At 46.8% G+C, this 15,338-nt stretch overlaps 1 protein-coding gene across 1 annotated transcript; it reads left to right on the top strand.

Moving 5' to 3' along the window:
• Window positions 1–14,320, top strand: LOC135808786 (fibrous sheath CABYR-binding protein-like). The gene is made up of 7 exons (XM_065322013.1): window positions 1–249; window positions 1,853–1,900; window positions 2,172–2,372; window positions 9,930–10,052; window positions 11,472–11,648; window positions 12,024–12,206; window positions 12,505–14,320. Exons 1-7 carry the CDS (start codon window positions 171–173, stop codon window positions 13,836–13,838), a joined length of 2,145 nt encoding a protein of 714 aa, XP_065178085.1. The 5' UTR covers window positions 1–170; the 3' UTR covers window positions 13,839–14,320.
• The last annotated feature ends 1,018 nt before the right edge of the window (window positions 14,321–15,338 follow it).

Below are 15,338 nucleotides of genomic sequence, written 5' to 3'. Positions count from 1 at the left end.
TGCTGCCAGTCGACCACTTCTAACAAACTTACTTAGATAAGTTTGGTGTTATCGAGCTCCGCTCAGTCATAGTCTGTGTTTGTGCGATTCCGCCAACGCTATGTAATGGTTGTAGGCGGATTGTTGTGAACGGGCTACGGATCATTCTTGTGGCCCTTGGCCTTGCGGCAATGGCGACGCAGATGTTCAAGTACGCGCTGATCACAGCAGTGCTGGGGACGGCGCTCGTCGCGTCCTGGCTGCCGACTGGTAAGCTGGTACAGCTGCAATGTGTGCGTGTGTGTGTGCGTGTGGGTGTGCGCGCGTGTGTATGTGTGTGGGTGTGTGTGTGTGTTTGTGTGTTTATGCGCGTGTGTGTGCGTACGTATGTGTATGTGTGTGTGTCGATGTGAAATGAAGAACAACCTGAGTAGTTATTGGCAATTATTTCTATGGAATATTCGATTGCGGGTCGTGGCTCGAGAGAGAGAGAGCGCTCATGCTCTTGCCTCTTGGCCTTTGGTCTAGAGATGAGCTTGTCCAGAGACCCGACACCGCAGAGCTCTCTGTGCACTCGCAAAGGCCATTCAAACAGTTTTGCACACATTGTAACTGTGTTTCCGGAGAAAACGGAGCGCACCATTGAAACCCATCCTGACAGTCATGATGCACGCTAAAATTGAAATCCCATAAAATTCTGAATTCACTTGGACAAGGGAGAATGCACAAGTAGCAATTCCGTTTGTGAAATGTCTACATCCCCGAGATTTTCTGCGGATGTCCCACGGAAGCGGAGGTGGTTCTTGACCCGCCCTGTACGTGAACGCGTGCCATTTTTTTCTCTTTTTCTACTGGGATGGTAGGAAAATAGTCCTGCGGCCCGGCACGGGTGGTAGCGGTGTCTGGCATGATATCGCCGTCTGGCCGCATACAGATTGAATTGACAGAGACTGTAGTGCACCAATGCAAACTAAAGCAAGAACAAAATTAGTACCCGACTACATGTAATGCTGGAGGCAAGAGCTACATTGGACACCTGACTGGTAAAGAGTGCGTTCAAGCATTCCATTCTGCTGATCTTCAAGCACGCACGCCATTTGGGTAAAGGTCAGCCAGGCTTCTCTGGTCAAGTTCAGACTTGCTATTCCAAGTACCGTATTTTACCGGTGGTAAGTCGACCCCGGTTATAGATCGACCCCGGTTATAGGTCGACCCAGGTTATAGGTCGACCCCGGTTATAGGTCGATCCCGGTTATAGGTCGACCCCGTATCCGGAGGTCTCAATTCTGCGTTTTAAAGTTATCACTCAAAGAAAGCACTACTAACCACTCCCTGCTACTAACACATCAACAAATCATGTGAGCATTTCTTATTGGAGGGTATAACGTCCCAATCCTTGAAAAAGGCCAATAAACTGGCAAAAACGTGTACGCATGGTGCACTCGTGCATGCAGTGCAGGTCATTTTTTGTAAGATACTGATAGTTCCCGGTTATAAGTCGAATCCCGGTTGTAAGTCGACCCCCACTCTTTCTCCTTCCATTTTTAGTGGTAAAAGGTCGACTTACAACCGAAAAATAGGGTACAACCGTACATGTATGCTGGTACTGCACAACCGGGTCAGGAAAGGATGCATGCATCAGTTCTCTCATAACACATACTGTGCACGTGCACACACACACACACACACACACACACACACACACACACACACACACACACATACATGCACACACTGCCAAATGCTGACCCGACGGAATTTCAAGTTGACTTCATTTTTATTTTACTTTTTATCATGTGATGCAATGTGTGTACATGTACGTGTGCGTGTGTGGTACATGGTGTGTGTGCATGTGCCGTGTCGTGTTGTGCAGGTTCACATGGTATGCCCACGCCTGGCGCGTCAATGGCCAATTCCACCGGTATGTGTTTCAACAACACTGCAGTGACCACCTTAAGAATAATACAACCCCCCCCTCCCTCTCCCCCCCTCCCTCTCCCCCCCCCCTCCCCCCCTCCCTCTCCCCCCCCCCTCCCCCCCCCTCCCTCTGCTTATTAACTTCTTGATGCAGTCGTGGATAGTTGCTTCATAACTCTTTCCCTGGTGTTTTCTTCTTCTATTTTACATTTAATGGTGTCATTGTAATTAGCTCAGCCATGTTCATAATGATTGTTCTGTGCCTTCATCAACAGATGACAATGTGACGTGTCCTTTCCCACCGATAATCGACAATGGCGAGGTTTCCAACGACACGGATGAGGCGATGACGGGAGATTTCGTCAGCTACACTTGCGACAGCGGGTACCAGTGGCTGCACAACTATGCACAGATGGTGAACATTGAAATCCGGTGCTTTGACGGCAACTGGACGAACGTGGACGATGAGTGCACTGGTGAGTTTGAAGCAGCACCGGCCTCAGTGCAATGGCTCAATGAAGTCAATACCCACAGCATACATGCACAAGTAGTTGCACCACCAAGGGTACCGTTACCTGTGTATATGATATGTATACATGCCTGTGTGCATGATAGTATGTACTTGAAGTACACAGCAGTACATACCCGTGCGTGTATGTAGGCAGTGGGTACCCAGTGATGTGCATGCATATGCTGGGCCATGGCGAAGTGAGATGATGCAGGCCTGTGATGAGATCTTCTGTCTGTAAAGGTTGCTGAAGATGAGAGCCAGTACGAACCAGTACTAATCCCAAGAGTACATAACCTCAATAGTAACTGTTATGCACCTCTGCACATGGGGTCTGGCGCGGCACGTTGCCTGCATTACGTAGCCATGAACTGTGGGTCATTGTGTCGTTATTGATCTGCTACGGTTCCATGCTTACAAATCCGCTCTCCTCGGAGACTTCGGATGGTTTTGTACGTGACGTGTCACGCATATGCATTGCCTTTGAACTTACCACATTTCACGTGAATAGACCCTTTGCACAATAACGGTCACGTGATCCGAGACGGGGCATCCTCTTCGATTTTTGTGCAGAGTATCAGTTGTTGAGCATGGTGGAACACTGTATTTTTCCATTTTGGAGATTGAGGGGAGAGTGTCGAGTGGTTTGCCATCGATGGCTGTGGAACCCGTGGACGAACTGTCCAATGAAGAATGGTCTGTGAAGGAACTGAACAGTTTTCTGCTGAATGAGGGTGCGTATCTGTCTGGAAAAAGAAGGAGTGGTTGGAGCGGTAAGTCTTCCGCATTCAGTGGATATTTCGGATTACTGTACTGCAGATTGAAATATGTTTCGCTTCTCTACCTTCTCTCCTCTGTCCATGTAGAGAACACACACACACTTCTCTATGCAGTACCCTGATGCTCCTAGAACTAAGAAGGGCACCACTTCCTCGAGTGTACCTTCATCATGCCCAACATTTCATGCGTCCGACTCCCAGTGGATGAGTGATGAACCTCTGTTTCCCAGAGTGAGTGCCACACCATGCGTGCTCGTCTCCAACGCAGGGGCAAGTCGCCGACGACAGTGAAGAGGGAGCTGATGGAGTAGTACTAGTGAACAAGCCCGTGGATAGTGTCCATGAGTTTTACTTTGGTGGCTATGTGCATAATGTGAAAGTCGGTCATATCGTGCACGCAGCCACAGCTCGAACTCAGATGACTTTCTCCGCACACCTGAGCGATGAGGCTGCGTCTCTCTCCACTTCAACATCAGTAGCTCGAGCAGCGCCAGCAAGCAGTCGATCTTCCAATAGCGAAGACAGGGATGGGTCATGCCTTTTTCTCAAGCTCCAGAGTCTCTTGGCAGGGCGTTCATTATCTTAGCAAAAGCAAGGATGAAAGTCGTCATGGACAAAGTGTTCCGAGCACAACACTGTGAACGATATCGCAGCACTGCGGCCCTCTTCTCGCCAGATAGCCAGGATTCGAGAGTGCGGAATGCCAGTATCACCAGGGAACGCATGGAAAGACAAGTGGGTTCCTTAGACTAACGTTAGGGATGACGGTTGGTGCAAACCAGAACCCAGAAGTGGTCCTTGGAAAGCATTTCGAAACTTCTTCCTTCAAAAACTTAAAAAACTTCAAATGAAAAAACTTCAAAAAAGGCTGGGGAGTACATGAAGTTAGTTGAACATCGCGTCGGGACCGTGAAAACACAGCCTGTCACAGGAAACTTGATCATGTCCTGCAGCAAACCATGCATGCTGGTTGCATGCCAAGTGTGCAGCGCGTGCACAGCATGCCCCGTCTCGACCCCTCTCGCTTATTGTGCAAAGGGTCTAATGAGGTAAACTGTAGGAAAACTCTAACCCAGGCAGCTGGATCGTCGTTTCACTACGCAATGAAGGCAGCGCGCCACACAGGGCACCCACAGCTCGGAGATCAGAGTTGCACGTTCCTGGGTTGAGTCAGAATCTAAGTCAGTCAGGAACCCTTCAGAATCTAAGTCAGTCAGGAAGGCTTCAGAATCTAAGTCAGTCAGGAACCCTTCAGAATCTAAGTCAGTCAGGAACCCTTCAGAATCTAAGTCAGTCAGGAACCCTTCAGAATCTAAGTCAGTCAGGAACCCTTCAGAATCTAAGTCAGTCAGGAAGGCTTCAGAATCTAAGTCAGTCAGGAACCCTTCAGAATCTAAGTCAGTCAGGAACCCTTCAGAATCTAAGTCAGTCAGGAACCCTTCAGAATCTAAGTCAGTCAGGAACCCTTCAGAATCTAAGTCAGTCAGGAACCCTTCAGAATCTAAGTCAGTCAGGAACCCTTCAGAATCTAAGTCAGTCAGGAACCCTTCAGAATCTAAGTCAGTCAGGAACCCTTCAGAATCTAAGTCAGTCAGAAACCCTTCAGAATCTAAGTCAGTCAGGAACCCTTCAGAATCTAAGTCAGTCAGGAACCCTTCAGAATCTAAGTCAGTCAGAAACCCTTCAGAATCTAAGTCAGTCAGGAACCCTTCAGAATCTAAGTCAGTCAGGAACCCTTCAGAATCTAAGTCAGTCAGAAACCCTTCAGAATCTAAGTCAGTCAGGAACCCTTCAGAATCTAAGTCAGTCAGGAAGGCTTCAGAATCTAAGTCAGTCAGGAACCCTTCAGAATCTAAGTCAGTCAGGAACCCTTCAGAATCTAAGTCAGTCAGGAACCCTTCAGAATCTAAGTCAGTCAGGAACCCTTCAGAATCTAAGTCAGTCAGGAACCCTTCAGAATCTAAGTCAGTCAGGAACCCTTCAGAATCTAAGTCAGTCAGGAACCCTTCAGAATCTAAGTCAGTCAGGAACCCTTCAGAATCTAAGTCAGTCAGGAACCCTTCAGAATCTAAGTCAGTCAGGAACCCTTCAGAATCTAAGTCAGTCAGGAACCCTTCAGAATCTAAGTCAGTCAGAAACCCTTCAGAATCTAAGTCAGTCAGGAACCCTTCAGAATCTAAGTCAGTCAGGAACCCTTCAGAATCTAAGTCAGTCAGAAACCCTTCAGAATCTAAGTCAGTCAGGAACCCTTCAGAATCTAAGTCAGTCAGGAACCCTTCAGAATCTAAGTCAGTCAGAAACCCTTCAGAATCTAAGTCAGTCAGGAACCCTTCAGAATCTAAGTCAGTCAGGAAGGCTTCAGAATCTAAGTCAGTCAGGAACCCTTCAGAATCTAAGTCAGTCAGGAACCCTTCAGAATCTAAGTCAGTCAGGAACCCTTCAGAATCTAAGTCAGTCAGGAACCCTTCAGAATCTAAGTCAGTCAGGAACCCTTCAGAATCTAAGTCAGTCAGGAACCCTTCAGAATCTAAGTCAGTCAGGAACCCTTCAGAATCTAAGTCAGTCAGAAACCCTTCAGAATCTAAGTCAGTCAGGAACCCTTCAGAATCTAAGTCAGTCAGGAACCCTTCAGAATCTAAGTCAGTCAGAAACCCTTCAGAATCTAAGTCAGTCAGGAACCCTTCAGAATCTAAGTCAGTCAGGAAGGCTTCAGAATCTAAGTCAGTCAGGAACCCTTCAGAATCTAAGTCAGTCAGGAACCCTTCAGAATCTAAGTCAGTCAGGAACCCTTCAGAATCTAAGTCAGTCAGGAACCCTTCAGAATCTAAGTCAGTCAGGAACCCTTCAGAATCTAAGTCAGTCAGGAACCCTTCAGAATCTAAGTCAGTCAGAAACCCTTCAGAATCTAAGTCAGTCAGGAACCCTTCAGAATCTAAGTCAGTCAGGAACCCTTCAGAATCTAAGTCAGTCAGAAACCCTTCAGAATCTAAGTCAGTCAGGAACCCTTCAGAATCTAAGTCAGTCAGGAAGGCTTCAGAATCTAAGTCAGTCAGGAACCCTTCAGAATCTAAGTCAGTCAGGAACCCTTCAGAATCTAAGTCAGTCAGGAACCCTTCAGAATCTAAGTCAGTCAGGAACCCTTCAGAATCTAAGTCAGTCAGGAACCCTTCAGAATCTAAGTCAGTCAGGAACCCTTCAGAATCTAAGTCAGTCAGGAACCCTTCAGAATCTAAGTCAGTCAGGAACCCTTCAGAATCTAAGTCAGTCAGAAACCCTTCAGAATCTAAGTCAGTCAGGAACCCTTCAGAATCTAAGTCAGTCAGGAACCCTTCAGAATCTAAGTCAGTCAGGAACCCTTCAGAATCTAAGTCAGTCAGGAACCCTTCAGAATCTAAGTCAGTCAGGAACCCTTCAGAATCTAAGTCAGTCAGGAACCCTTCAGAATCTAAGTCAGTCAGGAACCCTTCAGAATCTAAGTCAGTCAGAAACCCTTCAGAATCTAAGTCAGTCAGGAACCCTTCAGAATCTAAGTCAGTCAGGAACCCTTCAGAATCTAAGTCAGTCAGAAACCCTTCAGAATCTAAGTCAGTCAGAAACCCTTCAGAATCTAAGTCAGTCAGGAACCCTTCAGAATCTAAGTCAGTCAGGAAGGCTTCAGAATCTAAGTCAGTCAGGAACCCTTCAGAATCTAAGTCAGTCAGGAACCCTTCAGAATCTAAGTCAGTCAGGAACCCTTCAGAATCTAAGTCAGTCAGGAACCCTTCAGAATCTAAGTCAGTCAGGAACCCTTCAGAATCTAAGTCAGTCAGAAACCCTTCAGAATCTAAGTCAGTCAGGAACCCTTCAGAATCTAAGTCAGTCAGGAACCCTTCAGAATCTAAGTCAGTCAGGAACCCTTCAGAATCTAAGTCAGTCAGGAACCCTTCAGAATCTAAGTCAGTCAGAAACCCTTCAGAATCTAAGTCAGTCAGGAACCCTTCAGAATCTAAGTCAGTCAGGAACCCTTCAGAATCTAAGTCAGTCAGAAACCCTTCAGAATCTAAGTCAGTCAGAAACCCTTCAGAATCTAAGTCAGTCAGGAACCCTTCAGAATCTAAGTCAGTCAGGAAGGCTTCAGAATCTAAGTCAGTCAGGAACCCTTCAGAATCTAAGTCAGTCAGGAACCCTTCAGAATCTAAGTCAGTCAGGAACCCTTCAGAATCTAAGTCAGTCAGGAACCCTTCAGAATCTAAGTCAGTCAGGAACCCTTCAGAATCTAAGTCAGTCAGAAACCCTTCAGAATCTAAGTCAGTCAGGAACCCTTCAGAATCTAAGTCAGTCAGGAACCCTTCAGAATCTAAGTCAGTCAGGAACCCTTCAGAATCTAAGTCAGTCAGGAACCCTTCAGAATCTAAGTCAGTCAGGAACCCTTCAGAATCTAAGTCAGTCAGGAACCCTTCAGAATCTAAGTCAGTCAGGAACCCTTCAGAATCTAAGTCAGTCAGGAACCCTTCAGAATCTAAGTCAGTCAGGAACCCTTCAGAATCTAAGTCAGTCAGGAACCCTTCAGAATCTAAGTCAGTCAGAAACCCTTCAGAATCTAAGTCAGTCAGGAACCCTTCAGAATCTAAGTCAGTCAGGAACCCTTCAGAATCTAAGTCAGTCAGAAACCCTTCAGAATCTAAGTCAGTCAGAAACCCTTCAGTATCTAAGTCAGTCAGGAACCCTTCAGAATCTAAGTCAGTCAGGAAGGCTTCAGAATCTAAGTCAGTCAGGAACCCTTCAGAATCTAAGTCAGTCAGGAACCCTTCAGAATCTAAGTCAGTCAGGAACCCTTCAGAATCTAAGTCAGTCAGGAACCCTTCAGAATCTAAGTCAGTCAGGAACCCTTCAGAATCTAAGTCAGTCAGAAACCCTTCAGAATCTAAGTCAGTCAGGAACCCTTCAGAATCTAAGTCAGTCAGGAACCCTTCAGAATCTAAGTCAGTCAGGAACCCTTCAGAATCTAAGTCAGTCAGGAACCCTTCAGAATCTAAGTCAGTCAGGAACCCTTCAGAATCTAAGTCAGTCAGGAACCCTTCAGAATCTAAGTCAGTCAGGAACCCTTCAGAATCTAAGTCAGTCAGGAACCCTTCAGAATCTAAGTCAGTCAGGAACCCTTCAGAATCTAAGTCAGTCAGGAACCCTTCAGAATCTAAGTCAGTCAGGAACCCTTCAGAATCTAAGTCAGTCAGGAACCCTTCAGAATCTAAGTCAGTCAGGAACCCTTCAGAATCTAAGTCAGTCAGGAACCCTTCAGAATCTAAGTCAGTCAGGAACCCTTCAGAATCTAAGTCAGTCAGGAACCCTTCAGAATCTAAGTCAGTCAGGAACCCTTCAGAATCTAAGTCAGTCAGGAACCCTTCAGAATCTAAGTCAGTCAGAAACCCTTCAGAATCTAAGTCAGTCAGGAACCCTTCAGAATCTAAGTCAGTCAGGAACCCTTCAGAATCTAAGTCAGTCAGGAACCCTTCAGAATCTAAGTCAGTCAGGAACCCTTCAGAATCTAAGTCAGTCAGGAACCCTTCAGAATCTAAGTCAGTCAGGAACCCTTCAGAATCTAAGTCAGTCAGGAACCCTTCAGAATCTAAGTCAGTCAGGAACCCTTCAGAATCTAAGTCAGTCAGGAACCCTTCAGAATCTAAGTCAGTCAGGAACCCTTCAGAATCTAAGTCAGTCAGGAACCCTTCAGAATCTAAGTCAGTCAGGAACCCTTCAGAATCTAAGTCAGTCAGGAACCCTTCAGAATCTAAGTCAGTCAGGAACCCTTCAGAATCTAAGTCAGTCAGGAACCCTTCAGAATCTAAGTCAGTCAGGAACCCTTCAGAATCTAAGTCAGTCAGGAACCCTTCAGAATCTAAGTCAGTCAGGAACCCTTCAGAATCTAAGTCAGTCAGGAACCCTTCAGAATCTAAGTCAGTCAGGAACCCTTCAGAATCTAAGTCAGTCAGGAACCCTGGCTTCAGAATCCATCTAGTACAGTACTGTTGTCTGGTAGCGCCGAAGAACGACCAGAATAGAATGTCACAAAGCATACCAATATATACACAGTGACTCAACTGCGCATAGACTGTACTACATGAAAATAAGAACAGTCAAGGCTAGGAGGCTGACCCCCCCCCCCCCCCCCCAGTTCTTCGGCCACCGACAGTACTGTACATCGCTACTTCAAAACTCTTATCTGTGACTAATGTGGTGAATCATTCAATGTCAACTGTTGCACGCCGCACGGTGCACCCCACCTACCGGCACAACCACAGAAGGTAGAAGTGAAGCAGAGCACAGAGCAGTACGACATGCACATGTACCTGAAAATCTAGAAAGAACTCGCCTGCGTAGCGCCAATCAGCAACCCCTAAACAATCACAATGTACATGTACCACCATGATGTGCACAAGACAAAGTGACCTATGCCTTGTGTGCATCACCCAGGTAACCGTTTAGTTGTTTTGAACCAGCAATCTGTCTGTCTGTTCGTCTGCCTGCCTGCCTGCCTGCCTGCCTGCCTGTCTGTCTGTCTGTCTGTCTGTCTGTCTGTCTGTCTGTCTGTCTGTCTGTCTGTCTGTCTGTCTGTCTGTATGCACTTACAAAAGTAGATGTATTTTTAAAAATATGAACACATTGGGTGCACCCCGGTGCCACTCCTATTTCAAGTCGAAAGCCATGCCGTCGAAATATGCATTACAACACATGATCTGGTTTTTGCCTTTCCCCTCCGACTGTGCCAGATATCAATGAGTGTGATCCGAAGACTGGCGAGGGAAGGCTCTGCGATTCCTGCCTCAACACCAATGGGTCATTCGTCTGCCAGTGCGGCCATCTAAGAACCCTCATTGGTAGCAGGTGTCATGGTGAGTTCATTGTGCTATCCGTTTTGATGGCTCCTTGTTCGTAAATGTGTAAAATGTATGTGCATGTACATGTATTTGTGGTTGTATGTATGCGTATGTTTGGTAACTATTGTTACTTTTTTGTAGTGTGTTTCGTTTGTTCCTAATTATCAGTTTATGCGTGCACAGTCTGTATCGGCTATAGCGTACCCTTATGATTTCCGTGATTTTATCACTATAACCGATGCATCACTATATGCGATATGATCGATTTTTTTTGATTTTTTTCGATCGACACATGAAAGGCAAGGAAATACTTCCAGCGTGGCGTTTTGACAAATGAGCATGCTGCATAGTTGACAGTGCCCGCATTTCCATAAAAAAATTCTGTTATGTACATGTACATGTATCACCATAAAAATAAGCAACGTGAAGAAAGTAAAAAAATAGGGCCTTTGATATTATTGCTACATGTATTATAAAGTTATCACTATAGCCGATAATAATGTAGTGTGTTATGCATGTTTTGATTCTTTGTTGCCATCATAATAACCGATATATCATTACATCCGATAATATTGGTTATAGTGATATTTTTACTGGATAAAATACGCTTTGCTTTTGATATTTCGTACCAATATCACTGTAGCCGATATATTCTAATATCCGGTCACTCTATAGCCGATACAGACTGTATGTACTATGTAGTACATGACTGTTGTACTTTGGGCATTTTTGGCATGATGTTGTCAGTTTGCATTTCGTGAGAAAAACTAATTTTTTCTCTTTTTTGGAGTTGATGTACTGTAAGTCTACAAATTGTTGACGCATTTAAATTTCTGCCTCTTGCAAAACAAAATTTCGGCCGCAACAAATTTTAGGGCAAATTGCCCAGGCCGACAGTAGCCGAAAATAAATAATACCAACTGTTTCCTTGGAGACAAGAATGCAATGATACTGAGAAGTAGAACACACTTCAGGCTCTTGAACATCTTGAAAGCTTTCACTAGTATACTTTCATGTCTTATTGTCCGCGCTGCGTGCTCAGAGCAGCGAAATAAATTTGCACCGACTATTTGCTGACTTACAGTATATCAAGTAGTCCTGTACTGAAATGCACTGGTCGTGAGTGAAATCCAACCCTGCATCTGGTGTGGTCATTGCAAGCACTAACAGGCCAGCTCTGACAGGCTAACCCAATGTATGGAGTTACGGGTCCGAATATTCTTTTACAAGCCAGCCTAAATTGGGTCCTCAAAGGCGCAAGGGCTATGCTTCCCCGTGTGTGGGCTGTTGTCGTGCGCAGAACAAAAGAAGCACTGTCGTTACATAATACTCTTTTTGTGTACAACACACTGTTCCAGCTACCTGCGGTCCACTGAAGTTAGGACTGTCATTACATTACATAATACTATGTTTGTGTACAACATACTGTTCCAGCTACCTGCGGTCCACTGCAGTCCTTCCTAGGAACTAACAGCACCATTGGCGAAATGGGCGTGGTTGGCTCGCAAGTATTCTTCCAATGTCCCGAAGGACTGGCGATCAGAGGTGCATTGAGCACAACCTGTGAGAGCAATGCATCCGCCACGTTCTGGTCACATCCAGTGCCGATCTGTAAGTTTTCAAACTGTGTTACCATAGCACACTTAGCAAGAAAACATTGCAGCTGCATGCAACACAGGTGTACGTAGTAGTGGCAGATATTCATGTACTTGAAATAGAGCACGTTTTCAGTCCAAGCACACACAATCGACCGTGATTCGGTGCAATGTAGACTTGGGACACGTTTTTTTAGTTGTTGTTTGTTGGATGATGATTGACAATTAATGGATCCAGTTTGACATTGCATCATCACTGCTTCAGTTACATGCATTCTTGAGTACATGTATGGTAGCAGCAGACCACAGGTGCGCATGACGATGCAGATATTACTGTGTATTTGCTGTCTAACCTAGTGCTGCCGCCGCCGCTGTTGTGCATACACTGCAGGCGAACAACCTGCCGAGAAGTCCTCAGCACTGAGCACTGGTGCCATAGTCGGCATTGTTACTGGTCTGGCCGGGTTGGCGGTAATGGTGGCACTTGCCGTCTGGTGCATCACGCGCAGCAAGAAGGAAATGCACCGAGAAATGGACCGGAAGCGCTCGCTGGTATCGCTGCGGTTACAGGAAGGTTAGTGCAGTGGCGCGTGTGCGACTTTCACACTCTCAGCAATGCACTGTTGCATGTGCTACATTCCCATGGTGAAACACAGTTGCATTTGCTGCAAACTGATTTGTGGTGAATGATGGCGGTGCTAGCTCAAACTACCCACTCACTCCATGAGTTCCTCCGTGTCTACCTAGCTATGGTGATGAAAGAGTAGCCTTTACATTAAGAGTAGCCCTTCCAGTCTCTTTGGGATTCTCCCACCACAACAAAGCACGCCAACTGAAACGCCGGATTTCTTGTGTATTCCCTTCTTGCGCAGAAAAACACCGCAGAGAGAGTGAAGTCAGCCTGGTGCAGTCGAGAAAGCCCTCCACGGTGACCAGCGATGGTGAAACACAGTTCCTGGGCTCGGCACAGCCGGCAGAGGCACCCATAGCCGAGTCCCAATGCGAAGACCTCTCATCCAAACAACCAGCGCCGAGTCCCGAGAAAAGCTCGGGCGAACAAGAAGAGCTTGTCAAGATGGAGGAGGATATTGGTGTCAGCACTCCGCCAAGTACAGATGGTATCCTGGATACTGACGTGGTGAATGAGCCAGCTGGAGGGGCCGGTACAGCCGAAGAGTGTGTGAATGCACAGCCATTAGACCTCCTTGCTGCCGCTGCTGAATCTGCTATCCCTGAGGACAAAGAAACACCTGTTGTCGACGCTGGAACAGACCAGGCATCGACTGCTGACACTCCAGTTGTGACGGCCGAGTCCGCTGTGGTACCGGATACAGAAGTTCCCGAGCCCGAGGCGCAGGAGAGCACAGAAGCGGTGGAGACTGTAGCTGTAGAAGGGCTAGCACAGGACCATGAACCCGGTGCAGCGGTTGCACAAAATAATCATGTTGACCCAAGCACAGCTAATGAACAAGAAAAATGTACTGCCTCTGTGGCTGCTGCTCCAGCAGATCAGCCAGAAGAAGAGGGAATAAGTTCTGCGGCAGAAGCAGCAGCAGAGGAAGACACCCCTGAAACAGGAACTCTGAATACAGGTGACCCCGCAGGTACCAAAGAAGAAGCGGGCGAAACGGCTTCTACTGATGGAGCTGCTGTGTCTGCACTTGGAGATACGTCTGAAGCACACGCAGAGGAAAAGGCAGCCGTGAATGATGTAGTCACTGGAGATGTGCACACAGACACGCTCGAGGCAACTTCTCCAGACCCTGCTCAAGCTGAACAGGAGGCAGCTGAGACTTCAACTGATCTCTCCGCTGTTCCCATAACTGAATGCGCCTCCACCACTGAGCATGTGGAAGCAGTGCAAGATGTCACCCCGACTGAGACAGCTTCTCCAGGTGCCGTCGCTGAAGCAGAAGAAGTGGCACCATCATCTCAAGAACCAGTGGAAGCCTCGGTGCCTGACAAGTCTGTTTTACAAGCTGTAGCAGAGGTGTTCTTTGGTTCTGATACCTCCAGTGCATCAACCGCGGAGGAAAGCGCAGGCCACTCTGAAGCAGAGAAAGAGGCGAGTGATGCATCTTCAACTGACTCATCGCTGGAGGCACCAAGCGAAGGAACACCAGAGGCGCATGCTGGGGCAGCGAGTGCAAAGCCAGTAAGCACCAGCTCGGCTGAGGAACCCGACGACACCACTGTTGAAGAATAAAGACTCAATCCGGCCTGCGAGAGCAATAGAGTATCTTGGCACCATCCAGCAGGAGGGTAATGTCGGAAGGGTCCAATGGTGTGAGCCGGTGGATGTGCTGGAAGCAGAGAAATGTCACTGAGACTGACCTTGCTTTGGCTCCTATCTGAGTAAAAGTGCTCAACAAACAACCTTGGCAGCCATGCCTACAATCACACAGATGCAAGTCACAGTCACCTTCTCCTCTGTAAATAGGAGTACACTCTGTACTCTGTGTACACTTCCAACAGACAAGCTAGTCATTATAGGGATGCAAGACGACAGCAAGCATGTATTCAAAGAAGCAGCGGCATGTGCAATGCATTCAAAAAATTTCCTGAATTGAGAGTAAAAATTTAGAAACATTGTTAGTCATAGGCTTCTTTGATTCAGTGCTCCTAGATGGCACATGCATGCTAAAAGTATATTATTCTGATGTTGCTATTGTCGTGGCTGGCTGATCGTCCCTACGTGTTAGTTATCCCAAGCCCGTTTGCACAAAGTATATGTGCGCCTCTTGGTAGTTCCACTCAGGCGTACCTCAGACCCAAGCACAGAGAGAAGTCAGGGTGGCGGAGCCCTCAGGTCCGATATAGTAAAGGAACAAAGGAACAGTAAGAAACTACAAAGTCAAAGGCCACACCGGCTCAAGCGGACAAGTCCGCTTGAGCGGTAGCGGAACTCCTATAAAGAAAGTCTATTCAAGAAAGCTAAAGAGAATAAGACTAATGCTTCTCATACAAGACTCAAACAAGACTAATCCAAAACTCCTCCAAGACTCCTCGATATCTGGCTAAGTCAGTGAACTTATACTAGCTGAAATCTATGCGAGCGGCCACGAAGGGAAGGATTGAGCAGGCAGCAGCGAACGAGTAGTGAGCTGTGCTAAACTCAGCAAAGAGTAATGTATCTAAGTATTGAAGCTTATGCTAATCATGAATCGAAGCAACTAAGCGGAACAGCAGAACAGCGGACCGAGACAATAGCTGACAGTTCTATGGTAATGGATAGTCTAGGTCCGGCGACAGAAGAGGTAACCCTATCCTAATCAAAAGGAAGAGAACATTGATGAAGAGCCGCGGTAGAGGTAGGTGACAGGCTGATAGTGCATGTGTGCAGTACTATACGTGGTATTGGTGAGTAGTACTATCTATACAGGGCCATGACATCTCCCTCGGCTACAAAGAAAAGGGTCACGTCCTCGTGACGGGAAGAAACAACACAAAAGAGCAAATTAAAAGGGCTAAAATAAGAGAAAACTAAACATCGCAGTAGTTCCAAAGAGGGTGTGAGCAGAAGGGAACAAAGCGTCAGACTGCGAACCAAAACTAAACTGGGGAAGCTAAAGCTGCAACTAACAGTGGGGAATACAGTTCGTAGGCTATGTTCGCATCAACCTGGGGCATTCCGGACAGGTTCTAATGTTGTTGGGGGGGGGGGGGGGGAATTTTGCAAGGCAAACAGGCACGAAGCAGAATCAAA

Source organism: Sycon ciliatum, chromosome 2 (assembly GCF_964019385.1).
Source record: "Sycon ciliatum chromosome 2, ocSycCili1.1, whole genome shotgun sequence".
Lineage (NCBI taxonomy): Eukaryota > Metazoa > Porifera > Calcarea > Leucosolenida > Sycettidae > Sycon > Sycon ciliatum.
Note: the sequence above shows the minus strand (reverse complement) of the source record. Positions and strands in the feature narration are given on the sequence as shown.